This window comes from Tamandua tetradactyla, chromosome 3, assembly GCF_023851605.1.
Source record: "Tamandua tetradactyla isolate mTamTet1 chromosome 3, mTamTet1.pri, whole genome shotgun sequence".
In the NCBI taxonomy this organism is placed as follows: Eukaryota; Metazoa; Chordata; class Mammalia; order Pilosa; family Myrmecophagidae; genus Tamandua; species Tamandua tetradactyla.
In genome coordinates this window covers 208588160-208603562 of record NC_135329.1, presented here as the reverse complement: position 1 = coordinate 208603562, position 15403 = coordinate 208588160, and the positions used below count along the sequence as shown (strand labels likewise).

The window sequence follows — 15403 nt, the reverse complement described above, 5'->3', positions numbered from 1 at the left end:
AAGGAATTCAGACACCAGGGCTTGGTAATTTGAAGCCATTAAAACCAGCCTACAACCTCTCCTCTGTCTCCACCACACCCCCAGCAGGGAGAGTCTGCCAAAGTTAAAGGTACCACATACATCATCTTATGCTGGTGGGACCTGCAGTCAGATAAGCGCCACATACTAGGCAGGATAAGAAAAACAGAGCCTAGAGACTTCACAGGAAAGTCTTTCAACCTGCTGGTCACACCCTCAGGGAAAACCAACGCAGGTGACTCTTTCCTCCTGATAGGAGGCCAGTTTGGTCTGGGAAAATCTGGCTGGGGTCTATAATACCTAAGTAGACCCTCCTAAGTGCGTGTGGGGTAAAGGCACCACACAAGCAGGGCAAGAAACAAGAAAACAAGAACTGAAAAATTCTCCTCTGTTAAACAAAACTAAAGCTAAAGGTCCAGATAAAGCTGAATGGAATGTCAAAGAACAGATAGACAACAAATTCATCCAGCAAGAAAACCCTAGATAAAAGAAGTGAAAGCAATCTCCAGAATAAACGAATTAAGGTAATTAAACGCCTAGACGCCAGCAAAAAATAACAAACCACACTAGGAAAATTGAAGATATGGCCCGGTCAAAGGAACAAACCAAAAATTCAAATGACATACAGGAGCTGAAACAATTAATTCAGAATGTACGAACAGACATGGAAAACCTCATCAAAAACCAAATCAATGAATTGAGGGAGGATATAAAGAAGGCAAGGAAAGAACAAAAAGAAGAAACTGAAAGTCTGAAAAAACAAATCACAGAACTTATGGGAATGAAAGACACAGTAGAAGAGATGAAAAAAACAAGGGAAACCTACAATGGTAATTTCGAGAGACAGAACATAGGATTTCTGAACTGGAGGATGGAACATCTGAAATCTGACAAGAAACAGAAACTATAGGAAAAAAATGGAAAAATATGAGCAGGGACTCAAGAAATTGAAAGACAATATGAAGCACACGAATATACGTGTTGTGGGTGTCCCAGAAGGAGAAGAGAAGGGAAAAGGAGGAGAAAAACTAATGGAGGAAATTATCACTGAAAATTTCCCAACTCTTATGAAAGACTTAAAATTACAGATCCAAGAAGTGCAGCGCACCCCAAAGAGAATAGCTCCAAACAGACATACTCCAAGACATTTCCTAATCAGAATGTCAGAGGTCAAAGAGAAAGAGAGGATGTTGAAAGCAGCAAGAGAAAAGCAATCCATCACATACAAGAGAAGCCCAATAAGGCTATGCGTAGATCTCTCAGCAGAAACCATGGAGGCGAGAAGACAGTGGGATAATATATTTAAATTATTAAAAGAGAAAAACTGCCAACCAAGAATTCTATATCCAGCAACACTGTCCTTCAAAAATGAGGGAGAAATTAAAACATTTTCGGACAAAAAATCACTGAGAGAATGTGACCAAGAGACCAGCTCTGCAAGAAATACTAAAGGGAACACTAGAGACAGATACGAAGACAGAAGAGAGAGGTGTGGAGAAGAGTGTAGAAAGGAAGACTATGAGTAAAGGTAAAAAGAAGGAAAATTAGATGTGACATATAAAATCCAGAAGGCAAAATAGTGGAAGAAAGCACTACCCATGCAGTAATAACACTGAATGGTAATGGATTAAACTCTCCAATCAAAAGACATAGTCTGGCAGAATGGATTAAAAAACAGGACCCATCTATATGCTGTCTCTACTCAAAGGACACAAGGCCAAGGACACAAATGGACATTTACACACCAATGTTTACAGCAGCATTATTAACAATTACCAAGAGATGGAAACAGCCAAAATGTCCATCAACAGACAGTCGGCTAAACAAACTGTGACATTTACATAAGATGGAATATTATGCAGCTGTAAGACAGAATAAAGTTATGAAGTATGTAACAACATGAATGGACCTTAAGGACATTATGCTGAGTGTGATTAGCCAGAAACAAAAGGACAAATATTGTATGGCCTCACTAATATGAACTGACATTAGTGAATAAATTTGGAATACTTCCTTGGTAACAGAGACCATCAGGAGATAGAAATAGGGTAAGATATTGGGTAACTGGAGCTGAAGGGATACAGATTGTGCAACAGGACTGAATATAAAAACTCAGAAATGGACAGCACAATATTACCTAACTGTAATACAATTATGTTAAAACACTGAATGAAGCTGCATATGAGAATGATAGAGGGAGGAGGGCTGGGGCATAAATGAAATCACAAAGAAAGATAGACGATAAAGATTGAGATGGTGTAATCTAGGAATGCCCAGAGTGTATAATGATAGTGACTAAATGTACAAATTTAAAAAATGTTTTTGCATGAAGAAGAACAAAAGAATGTCATTATTGCAGGGTGCTGAAAATAGATGGTACTTAATATTTTAAAATTTGAACTAATGTGTGAGACTAAAGCAAAAAATGTTTATTTGGTACAAATCTATACTTTGACTAGTGCATCTCCTAATATAACTTATGTAGATAGTTGATTGAACACCTTAAGTACATGGAACTTTGTATAGGACATGAGATTTTGTTGGTTTGTCCAGGTGATGCCCTGATGAATCCCAGAGTGATTTGATCAGTGAGTGGAAAAGTATTTGCAAAGTCCCCTTCGGGGAATGGTGAGAACAGGGGAAAACTCAACTTCCCCAAGTTGAATTCTTGATATTCTCACAAGCAGTGTGGACAACCAAAGCTATAGGCTGAGCCCCCAGTCTTGGCATTTGTTCATATGAAACATAACCCCACAGGGGATAGGTCAAGCCTACTTAAAATTAAGCCTAAGGGTCACCCCCAAGAGAACCTCTTTTGTTGCTCAGATGTGGCCTCTCTCTCCAGCCAACACAGCAAGCAGACTCACCACCCTCCCCCTGTCTACGTGGGACATGACTACCAGGGGTGTGGATCTTCCTGGCAGCGTGGGACAGAAATCCCAGAATGAGCTGAGATTCAGCATCAAGGGGTTGAGAAAAACTCTAGAATGAGCTCAGACCCAGCATCAAGGGATTGAGAAAACCTTCTCCACCAAAAGGGGCAAGAGTGAAATGAGACAAAGTGTCAATGGCTGAGAGATTCCAAACAGAGTCGAGAGGTTATCCTGGAGGTTATTGTTATGCATTAAGTAGATATCACCTTGTTATCCAAGATGTAATGGAGAGGCTGGAGGGAACTGCCTGAAAATGTAGAGCTGTGTTCCAGTAGCCATGTTTCTTGATGATGATTTTATAATGATACAGCTTTCACAATGTAACTGTGTGATTGTGAATACCTTGTGTCTGATGCTCCTTTTATCTACCTTATCAACAGATGAGTAGAACATATGGAATAAAAATAAATAATAGGGGAAACAAGTGTTAAAATAGATTTAGTTTGAAATGCTAGTGATCAATGAAAGGGATCAGTAAGGGGTATGGCCTGTAAAATTTTTTTTTTTTCTGTTTGTTATATTTTTCTGTTGTCTTTTTCTTTTTCTGAATTGATGATAATGTTCTGGGAAATGATCATGATGATGAATATGCAACTATGTGATGATATTGTGAATTGCTGAGTGTATGTGTTGGGAATGTTTGTTTCTTGTAATTTTTTTTAATTAATAAAAAATTAAAAAAAAAAAAAAGATGTAATGGAGAGGCTGGAGGGAACTGCCTGAAAATGTAGAGTTGTGTTCCATTAGCCATGTTTCTTGAAGATGATTGTATAATGATATAGCTTTCACAATGTGACTGTGTAACTGTGAAAACCTTGTGTCTGATGCTCCTTTTATCTACCTTATTGACAGACGAGTAAAACATATGGAATAAAAATAAATAGGGGGAACAAATGTTAAAATAAATTTAGTAGATTGGAATGCTAGTGACCAATGGAAAGGAGAGGTAAGAGGTATGGTATGTATGAATTTTTTTCCGTTGTCTTTTTCTTTTTCTGAATTGATGCAAATGTTCTAAGAAGTGATCATGATGATGAATATGCAATTATGTGATGATATTGTGAATTACTGATTATATATGTAGAACGGAATGATCATATGTTAAGAATGGTTTTGTTTGTTGTTATATTTTTAAAAAATTAATTTAAAAATTAAAAAATAAAGAATAACTTTAAAATGAAAAATATATATATATATATGCACCATCCAGATGGGCAGGGAAGGGAATTGGGAAGAAAAAAAAAGGACTAAGAGCTGAATTAGCTCCATTGCCCTTTGACAAATCATGCATACATGTATTTTGGATATGGATTTGCATTCCTTGCCCATACTTTCCTTAGCACTACCATCTGTGGACTAATGGAATACCTAAATTCACTAGGATTCCATCACTAGAATGGAATTCTATTCAAGATTGTCTCTGATCAAGAAACTCATTTTACAGTAAACGAGACATAGCAATGGGCTTTTGACCATGTAATCCCCTGGTTTTACCACATAGTTTATCATCCAGAAGCAGATGCCTAAAGAGAAGTGTGAGATGGTCTATTCAGGACTGTTATGGCACCATTTGGGAGACACTATCCTGAAAAGATGAGGTTCTGTCTTAAAAGAAATCAAGAATGTAGTACATGCTTTCCATCAGAGTTGTCTCCCCCAACCAGAATTCATGGGTCCAGGAACCAAGGAATGGAAGTAGGAATGATTCCTCTCACGATTATAAACCTAATGATCTAGTTGCAGAATTTTTGCTTCCTGTTTCCTCAGTTTTGAGTTCTACTGCTTTGCAGGTTTTAGTTTCCAAAGGAGGAATGCTCCTTCCAGAGGACAAAAGTCTTCAACTGAATTATAAATTGAGACTCATCTGGTGATTTTGGGTCTTTGGAACACTAAATCAACAAGCAGACAAAGGAATTATTTTATTAGCTGGATGTAATACCAAAGGGAAATTGGGCTTCTGCTACATAATAGGTGCAGAGAGGGCTATACTCGCAGAGATTTCTCTGGGGTCCCTCTTAGAAATAGTAAACATTAATGGAAAAGTTTAGCAAATAAAGGCAGGACAATTAGGACTCAGACCCTTTAAGAATGAAAGTTTGAATCAATCTTACCAAATAATGAATCCCGACCAACTGTGATCCTAGCTGAGGGCAAAGGAAACATAATGGGCAGTAGAAAAAAATTGTAAACGTCAGCTATGGCCTCATGGCAGTTACAGACTATGCACATAGAATCATCCTTGTTTTGTATGTGTAGATGTGCACACACACCATTTTCTTTTCTTTCCTCCTCCCTTCTCCAGTGCAATTTTGGTTGGAAATCAACTTCAGCCTTTAGTCTTTAGGTAACAGAATATTGAGACGGTTCTGTGATGAATTATGAATTAGAGGACCCAACATAGATTGCTGGGACCTTAAATTTCCGCATTTTGGGAAAAGTAAGAACATCTTCCTACAAAGAGGTGCATCTTGCTAGGCAGAAACATAGCTGTTTTTTGAGGTAATATTAAAGTTCAAACATGTAGAGAAGGGTGTGTATAGATGCTGAGTGGCCGAAGGGGTGGCTATAACTTAATAAATTATTTAGGTATTGCTTCTCAGCGTCACTCCCCCTCCTCTTAACTCTTTTTGAAACGGGATAGAACTCAGCAAAGATTTCTGCATTGCTAGTTGACATCTGTTAGATTTTTTTCCCAATAGGAGCCACCTCAAGGCTTCAAAACTGGAGAAAAAGAGGGAGCTGCTCCTTCCTGTCACCATTCACACTGCTTGGCTACATATCTCCCTGCAGCAGCAGTTTGTTTGCACAGCAGCAGTTGAATTCAGGAGGCGTTTTTCCAAACACTCTCACCCTGTTCTCACCATCACGGAACCAGCCGCAGTTGAGCAGCAGCCCATCCTCACAGGTGGCTCCTCTTGTGATTGCTATCTCCTTGATGCTTTAGTGGTCTCTAAAAAGGCATTTCAGTTGCTGAATTAACAATTCTTTATATTGCTAAAATAATTTGCATGGTTTCTGCCTTCTGTCTGGACCATGACAGATACAGAAAGGAAATTCCTGTCTATTGAGATGGAGACTTCAGGCTGTATTGGTTTCTTGCTGTTGGTTTTAAATCCCTTATAAGCAAAAACTGAGAATCTGTAAAAAAGCTGTCTTCTTCCTTGGGGAGTATTTCACATGGGCCCTGGTCATTAGCAGGCTCCATATTTTCATCTTCAAGCTAAGCTACTTAGTCTAAATAAACTATTCTGAGCTTCGGCCTGGAATGATTTCTTACTTTGAAATTCTTTGAACTTCTTACCATTCCAATATTCTTTACCCTAGGTTGAGAATAATTAAAACAACTACATTATGATATTAAAAACATAAATTAAACTTTAACAATGATTAATATTAATTAAAAAACAATAAATATATGTCAACGACACAGGCATCATCTGAACTATTCCATATGCTCTGTTCTGGAATGCCTTTAAACTGGAGACCAATACATTGAAGGGCAGAATTAATAATAAAAGATTACCAGTCTCCCCATTTCCCTTGTATTAAAGAGTCCATAGCCTGGTTCTTGCTGATATTTTCCATTTATTACTGCAGTAGACAATTGCTCTGAAAGTGCAACGCTAAACCACTCTTGTCACAGCCTCTGCTCCTTCGCCATTGGCAAATACTTGGAAATTCATTCTTGGAGCACCATGGACCACAAGCTTCTCTCTGGGTGGAAAATTATTACCACTGCCAGTGTCACAGGGATATGCACAACACACACATACACACACACATGAAAAAAAAAAAAAAGGATAAAAACAGAAGGACACTGGAGAGGAGTTAGGGGGCAATTTTAAACGGAAAACCCAGCAAAGGGGTCATGGGAATATGGCCCCAACTGTGCAAAGTGGAGAATGATTCCCTTACCCTCCCAGCAGCAATCTAAATTTGCTAATTAGGTTGGCCTTGGCCAACCTTTCTTCCCCCAGTGTCTCTACAACAGACATAACATAATCACAACAGTGTCATATCTCAGCATATCAGAGGCCCACAGAGTTCAAATAAATGAAAAGACCTCTCAAGCTAGTTTGGGGAAAATGGGTGATTTGGACAAACTGACTAGTCAATTTCCCATCCAAAGCTGTTAGGTAGAGTATCTGGGGGAGCACTGGGGCTGAGATACTGCCTAACAGGGATGACCCCTCATTCTAACCAGTGTAAGTTCAGCAGATTTTTGATGGGAAAAAAATAACCTTCAAATACTGCAATTGGAAAAAAAGGAGAAACACAAGCAGCTCTAGAAAACACAAGAGATTAAAAAATGTGAGCAAACGAAACAAGCAAAAATATGACAACACATCTAGCCACTCATTCTGACAAACCCTGACTCATGAACACATTATACACATATGCATGCACACACACCACACACACACACAAAATAGGTAGATGCCCAAAGGAGGGCAAATCCAAATATCTGCTCTCTTTGGAATTTTCATGGCAAATCTGAGTTTAGGCAAAAGTGAAGACTTTCTTGGGGTCTAAACAACTCTAAAGGAGACAACCGTTGCTCCTCATTTTAGCCAATGTTGCTCCTATAATTTACCTGAGCCCTTCACAATTGTCTCAACACCAGAATTCATTCTTCATATTCCTGGAGTTTAAATCACAGCTAGATCTTATCAGATCTAATATCACTTGTAATGGAAGCGCCTCCCTTTTGGCCCCTGTTCTTTCAGGAAAAAGCACCCCCAAGCAGTGGTAGCTAGAGGGTGTTCAGGAGTTGGACAGTATGAAGAGTAACATACATAAAGAACCGCCTATTACTCCCATAGGTTGCTCTCAGATCAGGTAGCTAAGGACCCCCCTAGCCCTCATGGATATGTTTTAAAAGGGAGGCCTTAATTTAAGGCTCTGCTATTTTTGCTCCCAAGAGCCAAGTAAGACAGTGCTACTTGGAGGTTGCTGGAGGACTCTCAATTTCTTATCTAAATCCTAGATGTTCTTTTGACCTGTCTTCAGTCCTTCTGGAGTTGGATCACCCAGCTTCTCTAATGAGGTACTGGTCCTTCAGGCATGCCTGTCTAGCTTTCAAGTGGTTTCTCTCAGCAGTCAGCACACATCTGCTAACACACAGACTGGGTGATGACAACTCACAGTAGGGTTTTCTAATTACTGTACACAGGCACAGGCATGTAAATAAAGCCATACATCAAGGTCACCTTTTCTTCAGATGTCTCAGTTTCAGGATCACAGAATTTTCCAAATGAAATGGCAACAATCAGCTTTGAAGAGCTCATTTGCTTCCCTTCCTCAATGAGGGGCTTGGAAGGCCCACAGAAATAGGCCTGACACCCAGGCTCTGCTCATGTGGGAAAATTATTTCAGTCACTGCCCTCAGTTCCAAATTCTGCACTTGGAACATATAATATAATTTAGCTCCTAAATGAACTGGACTCTGGTCCAGCTTAATTTACCAAGGCATACCTTCTAAACTGCCTAAGTGAAACCGGTGTGGCCCACTGGATTAAAATTCTAAGTGCAGCAGTGCCTAAGAAGGAAGGAGAGAGTCTCACAGGAGGGAAGACTGGAGGGCCTAAGGCAGGCAACTATACATAATCCTAAATACTCATCATTTCAGTTACACATTTTCAGAAAGTGGTGGGGTTAGGGGGAGAGGGGGGAGAAATAAACAAAATGCCCTAATAATTTAATGGGAGAACCAGAAGAGAGCATTTACAGTTATTTTGGGACTCTCCAACAAACAACTTTTCTAGGAGGCACAGGCATTCATAATACTGATAACTCAGTCAACAGCTCTGGCATGGACATGTGGGCACAATACACTCCATACAGTCTGGGAAGAGCACAGGAGGATGTCTAAGAGGCATCAGGATAGCACATGGCAAAATGAAAGGCTGAACTCCCCCCAGAGAACCCCATTAAAAATCAATGTTTGTCTATTACAAAGTCACGGTTTCCGTTTTTCCGCTTTATAAAGTCAGCGATGCTGGAGGGTGTCTAGCGGAATCTGTCCTCCAGGAATGAGTGCAAAAGGGGAGCACATGGCTCAGGGACGTCCCTTCAGTGAGCAGATGGAAGGACCGCTGGAGACCTCCCATCCATTTTGGACAAACACACAGATACAGAAAAGGATTATTGCCAGCTTGAGTACTTTCACAATGTGATTTTTGTGTTTCGGAAACTTGAATTGTCCCTGAAAGAAAAAAAAAATGGGAGAAAACGGAGCATTTAATACACAGATCATCTACATAGGACCACACACATACAGGAGGAGAGTTCAACTCTGCATTCTAAAGCCCTTCTGGGACACACCCCAGCTCCTCCTTTCTTTGCTAATCTAAGGCCAAAACAGCAACCTGGAACTAGCTTCTCCAAATCCCTTCAAAAATTTTGACTCAAGTGTTTATAAGAGCAAAAGGTCAGAAATGACCCAAATGCATCTTAATGGGACACTGGGTAACTACTAATGTTAGGGCACATTCACACAACAGGTTACTACAGCTTAGAAAGAAAAATAAAAGTGACAAGCTCTCCACTAACATGGAAAGAGCTCTAAAATATATTTAAAGTGAAGGTGCAGAAGAGTGTGTGTATTATAGCATGCTACCTTTTGTGGAAATGGAGGAAATAAGGATATATGTTCATCTCTGCTTGTGTAATTCCATAAGGATATACAAGAACTCATAGCAGGGCTTATCTGGGGCACAGTGGGACAGGGGGACTTGGCAACAACGGGGCAGACAAGTAAGAGTTGGAAGGATATATTTACAGAAGCCCAACACATTTCTTTTTTAACTGAACCATGTGACCATTATATATTTTAAAAATCAACCAAAAAAACCTAAAAGCTTATAGTGCTTATAAAAGGAGAGGATATTCCAGGAGGTGAAATCTGGGGATGCCAAACTTAAGAAATTTAGCTGTAATTGTTAAAAGAGAAGTTGGGGGAGAAGGGCAAGGGCAGATAGTAAAATGGGTCCTCTTGGCTCCTTCTACCGCATATAGACCAGTTTGGCCACCCAATATTAACTGTTCCTGTTCCACGCTAAAAATTGAATGACTTCTTAGCAGTTCATATTGCTATTTGGATCTTTAAAATTTCAGGGCTGACAGGAGGTTTAAAGGCCACCAATTTCACTGCCCTGGCCAGGTGCTGAAGACTTACATATGCTTGAAATTTCAAAAAAGACATTCTCCTTAATCCAGATTCAGGAATCATTATTTCACTTTAATTTAAAGAGACATTCTAGAAGCTCTGGCTTTAACTGGTCTATCTAAAAACTGCTACAATTAATTGGACCTCTGGCAATTGATCATAAGTAAATAAATTGGGGTAAAAGAACAGACTCAGCCCAAGCAGACAGCACTTTCCTCCTGTTACTGGCTAAGAGATTTTCCTTCATGATGGTGGCAACTTGACAATAACTACAGAAGAGAAGTGACAACACAAAGAAAATGCTGCAGACAAGTATTCTAAGAGGGAATACAGAAGCTGTTGGTGTAGGTGAATTCTGGCTGTGGGTAGGGAACTAATGTTATTTCAAAGGCTCCCTGGTAAATTTAAAAGTAAAGTTCTTGACCACATGGTTCATTTGTCAATGGCTACTGAACACTTCGCACCAATTCCATCTAAGGTATCAAAGGATGAGCAGAAAAGTCATCCTTTTCTATTGGTCTTTGTTTTCAAAGGCCAGTGGTATAATAATCCTTTCAAAAAGACAGACCCCTCTGAGGTGCCATAAAGTTGCAAGAATAGCTAGCAAAGCATGACAAGGCATGTAAGAAAAACAGGCATAACTGGGGGTGAGGGTTGGGTGTTATTTCTGAGTTCCCTTAAGGATGATGTGGTGTTTTCCTGAGCCTACAATACATATGACACCTTACCTTCCATACCTCTAATAATAAAGAAAGTTACTATGAAGAGTTCACTCTGTTCCATTTCTAGCCATACAGCAACTGGATACGAGTAATCAATCAGTAGGGAGCAAACCAAAGAGCAAACAGGGGCACAGAAAGGTAGAATGTGAGAATATTCTGACTGTGGGAGAATTTTCTATTTTGGAGTAAGGAAGATGGCAGGCAAGTGACTGGATCTTTCAAGATAAGTCATTGCCATAAGCAGTATTCTTATCTTTCGGAAGAATTCTTGTACCAAGCTGAGATGGGCCAGATCAGAAATTCTGCCTGTGGCATGTAAACTGAAAAGCTCTATCACATCTTCCCATCCAGATATTTAATATTTACTCCAATTATTTCTGTTATCATAGATCTCTTTATAGTCCGAAAACCCAAGAAGTCACAGTTATTCTAAAGTCACTTTGCAAATTGGAAAAGTAGAGAAGAGTAAAAGAGCCAGGAGAATTTAGCTGAGTTTTCCCACAATTTAAGAGGACAACAATGAGCAGTGAGCTGGGTGACATACTGGGTGACAATGACAGGCTGGAGCAGACTGGTGGCAGTGGGCCCTAGCCTTTCGTTTAAAGAAAGTGAGCTGAGAACAGTTCAGTGCCAAATTTAGTCTGAAGAATTTATTCATCTCAAAGCAGCTGGGAGTTGATACCTGATGTCCCTCACCCCAGGCTGCAGGGACAGAGATTTGGAGACTAGAAAGGAAGAAAGCAGAAAGGATGAGGCAGAGGCCACAGACTTTTCTTTTATTTTTTCCAAATGTGATTCGATTCTTTTAAAAGCAAACCAAAATTTTAAAAATCCAAAATGCATTCCTAAACGTTAGCCCTCTATCCCTCCAGCCATGACATACAAAGTGCCCTTAGGATACTGGGCAAGGATATAGAGCTAAAAGACCCAAAACTCTAGGGGAAGTCAAAAGGAAAACTCTTTCCCTCTGGATGGATTCCTGATGACAGGACCTCAGTAATACCAGAGATCCCCCATCCAAAGTGCTTTTCCCCATCACATTCCCAGTTATGGTGGGGAAAAGTGTTACCCAAATACTTTGAAATAGGTTTCTAATCTGCTCTGTATCAAAGGAGCTCCTTTTTTGAACTTCTAGAGAAATGAACTAGCTCAAATTCTGGAAATGCGCTGAGACAGAGACTAACTCCTGAGGGTTGGTGACAGCAAAGACGGTCACTCAGAACTGTGGTGGTATCCAGCAGGGACAGCAAAATGATTCTGGGTCCTTAAGTGAAAGCTGGGAGTCACCAAAGAGCCCTCACTAAGTCTCTTTTCTGAAGAAGCTCTGAAGAGCAACTCACAAATCTATCTTAAGCAAACTTAAGCACAATGCGGTCTTCAGGGGAACATTCTTGGGCATCGACTGTCCTCTCTCAGGTCAGCATATTAAATACAACTGCAAACCTGTTCAGAGACAGTGGGGCCAATTTCAGCCTCTACTCTAGCGCTGAGTGGCCACTGCCAACCTCATCCCAAACAAGAACGATTACTATTCTATGTATGCTGTACCAGACTAAAAGTAACCAAAACCCCTCTCCTGCAGCTAATCAGGACTTCCACTGAAGTTAAAAGGCCAGTATTTATTTTGTTATGGAGGTCAAATGAAATAGTCCTAAAATACTAGTAGTTACATGTAATAGCATTAACTATCAGTTAAATTGAGGAAAAGTATTTATGTTTCAAGAATAATTATTTAAATGGCAGTTTTTCTACAAATTTCTTCACAGATCACTACCTACTTAGAAGGGGACAAGAAATGGGAGAGAGGAAGGCCAACGTCTTAGGGGCCTCTAAAATGGCAGCTCAAAGGGGCACATATATCTTCTGAGAACACATCCTTCACTTAAAGTAAGGTTAAGTCAGTAGAGACGAAACATGAAGTCCTTTTCAAGACTGAAAACAAAGAAATGAGTCGAGTTGTTTCATTGAGCTCTAACACTCCTTAGGTAAGTTGGTGCTCTCTGAAGTAGAAGACACGAGACACGAAGGGCTGCCTTTGCCCACCTCCTTCGCTGTGTAGACATAGGTGGCATTATCTGTGTACAGGAACTCTGCGACTGTCTATGCATCACAGCAGCTCCCCAGTTCTCAGATCCCTGGCAGCCTGTTTTTGTTCCTCCCAGTGTCATTCTCTCTCTGCCAGTCCCTATGAAAGAAGTCAGTCTTCTTTCTTTGAAAAAGCCTCATTTTCCTTCCAGGTAGGGGGAATTCTGAAGCAGCCACTTTAGTTGACACGTTCTGTTCTATCTTAAGGAAATACTCTAATTCATAGAGGGGTGGGAGGGAGTGATATTCAGGAATATGCCCTCATCTCAGGCATATGCGAACACTGTTCTTTCACTGTTCCCTCATTCAGAATAAATTTACCCAGTTCCCTCTGCTATTAAGACAAATATGGACTTAGTTCCCCCTCTTAACTGAAACACAAATATTGTTAAAAGTTAATGCTATAGTTGACTCAGCCTTCAATATCCCAGGGCCTCTCGCTGCCAGTAAACATCTGATGGTCTGTTAGAATATAGCCTGAACTGTTCTTTTAGCCCTGAAATATATCCCCAGTTCACTTTCATTGCTGAAACTCTAAATCCATATTACTATTTCCTCACAACTAACACACACCAGGAGCAAACAAGAGACATACCTCTCACCTCACCCCATTCAAGGCCTGTGGAACTGCCCCTTTAGTCATAGGACACTGCCAGATAATTTAAAAAGGCCACAGCTGAGCAAAAGAAAAAAAAAAGACCTGTGGCACATTTGTAGTCATGAAAGGTTAGCATCCAAAGAGATCTGAGAGATCTGCTAACCCATGCAGCCTCATTTCTCAAATGAGAAAACAGAGGCCAAGTGAGGTTGAGCCAGCTGCCCAGGGGGTGCACCAGATGTGACCAGTAAGGATGATTATCCAGCAGTTTGGGACTTGGGTTCTTCTCTAAGACTGTGATAATAGGCCAAAGAGGAGAGAATGCAGCAGTCTCAATGTTGGCAGAGGTAAGGTTGAAGGTGAGTGGGAAGGGGCATCCACCTGGGGAGGGGGTCCTACGGCTGAGAGGTATGTCACAAGGTGTGGAGAAGATAGACGAGGCCCTACCCTGAGTGTGAGAGACAGAGGGGAGCGTCCGATCAGCGGCCGCTGCTGTTCACCAGGCCATGAAACTCCTCCCAGGCCCTGGTAAACCAGAGACAAAAAACACAATAGCACATTCAGATGAAACGCGGACACCATAACCCCCCAGCCCAGTTCAGATACCCTCAAGGTTAAGTGGAGCCCACAGCCACCTGGAAGCATAGCAGGTTAGTTTTCCATTTAGACTTCCCTCTCGATTAGCAGGAGCAGCTGGCACATCTCCTGGCCTACTCCACTTGCAAAGTCTGAATCTCAACATTCTCTTGAGGATTTGCAACTGGACTTCAACACTCTACTTCAATGAGGCTATGAAGGAGGTCTGCCATGTCAGGGTTGAAGCACAATCACCACTGGACATACCTCCAGTATACTACAGCCAAGGACAACAAGGGCTTTCAGCCTGGGGCTAAGGACAAGGACGGTGAGGACTGGTAGTGCAAACAACCCCCATCAGGCCTTTACTTTTTACCTTCTGTGGGTAAAGGCAAGTACTCAGCAAGATGTCTAAAGGTGGAATGAGGAAATTAGATCATATTCTCTGTTTCACTCTTTGCTTTCTAGCACCTCGTACATCACATCCCACATTTCTATCAGGTTCCATCTGTTTCTTAAAATACCTATGTAACTGTATTTTAAAAAATAATGAAACTATGTAGATTATAGCAAAATTTCAAATTCAAAATTTCCAAGGAATAATACTCATTACAACTTTCATACTGGTTAATCTAATCTACCAAGCCTTTAGAACTTAGGGTTAGGAAAGCATAAGAAATGTGACTAAAGAGTATGTAATGTCTCAGGGTGGCATTCTGTACAAAACAGGCCCTCACTGACTGTGGGCAAAGTAATGGAAAAGGTAAACCAGATTCCTCAAACCTCCAGAGGCTCAGACCCACCTCAAGTTTTCTCAAAGAAGCTATTTTCCTAACTTTTTGCTACAGGTTCTTTTCAGCCCCATTAGGAAAAATATCTGGTAAGATGCCCAGGAATTATAGATAAAATAGGTAATTCGGTGCTTCTAAATCTAAAGCTCTTATCGTCAATTATTCCATTTATGGCTTAAAGGGGTGACATGGTACCCAGGGTGACAATATACTGTGTCACTCTCTACAGAGTTTAATATTTAATATTAGGATCACTAAAGCACACTTTATTACCAAGCCTTCTACACGCAGCTTTCTTTTTTTTAAAAAAATATGGTGGTGTTAAATATGGAGACATGCAGAACAAAGTCATTTTTCAGGCAATGTTTATACCAGTTTGTTTAGGTTTTCCCTCCTTTGAACAGCAGCATTTATGTTATCAATCTACCTCTTAGAATGAAAGGGTGATTTGCAGTTAATGTTTTTTCTTAAGAGCATTACCAAAGCTACTACAAATACATGCTAACTGAATG

The 15403-nt window shown here is 40.4% G+C and overlaps 1 protein-coding gene across 2 annotated transcripts in view; it reads right to left on the bottom strand.

Annotated features, from left to right (window-relative positions):
* Positions 1 to 6354: 6354 nt before the first annotated feature.
* The window catches only part of EIF4E2 (eukaryotic translation initiation factor 4E family member 2), a 28247-nt gene continuing 19198 nt past the window's right edge, over positions 6355 to 15403 (bottom strand). The window contains exons 7-8 of one of the 2 annotated variants that reach the window (XM_077155434.1): positions 13972 to 14049; positions 6355 to 9156 (exon numbers count right to left, since the gene is read on the bottom strand). In XM_077155434.1, the coding sequence (XP_077011549.1) occupies positions 14004 to 14049 (46 nt within the window). In that variant the 3' untranslated portion in view covers positions 6355 to 9156; positions 13972 to 14003. The remainder of the gene's footprint in view (positions 9157 to 13971; positions 14050 to 15403) is intronic. The other variant, XM_077155435.1, reaches the window with a different exon arrangement.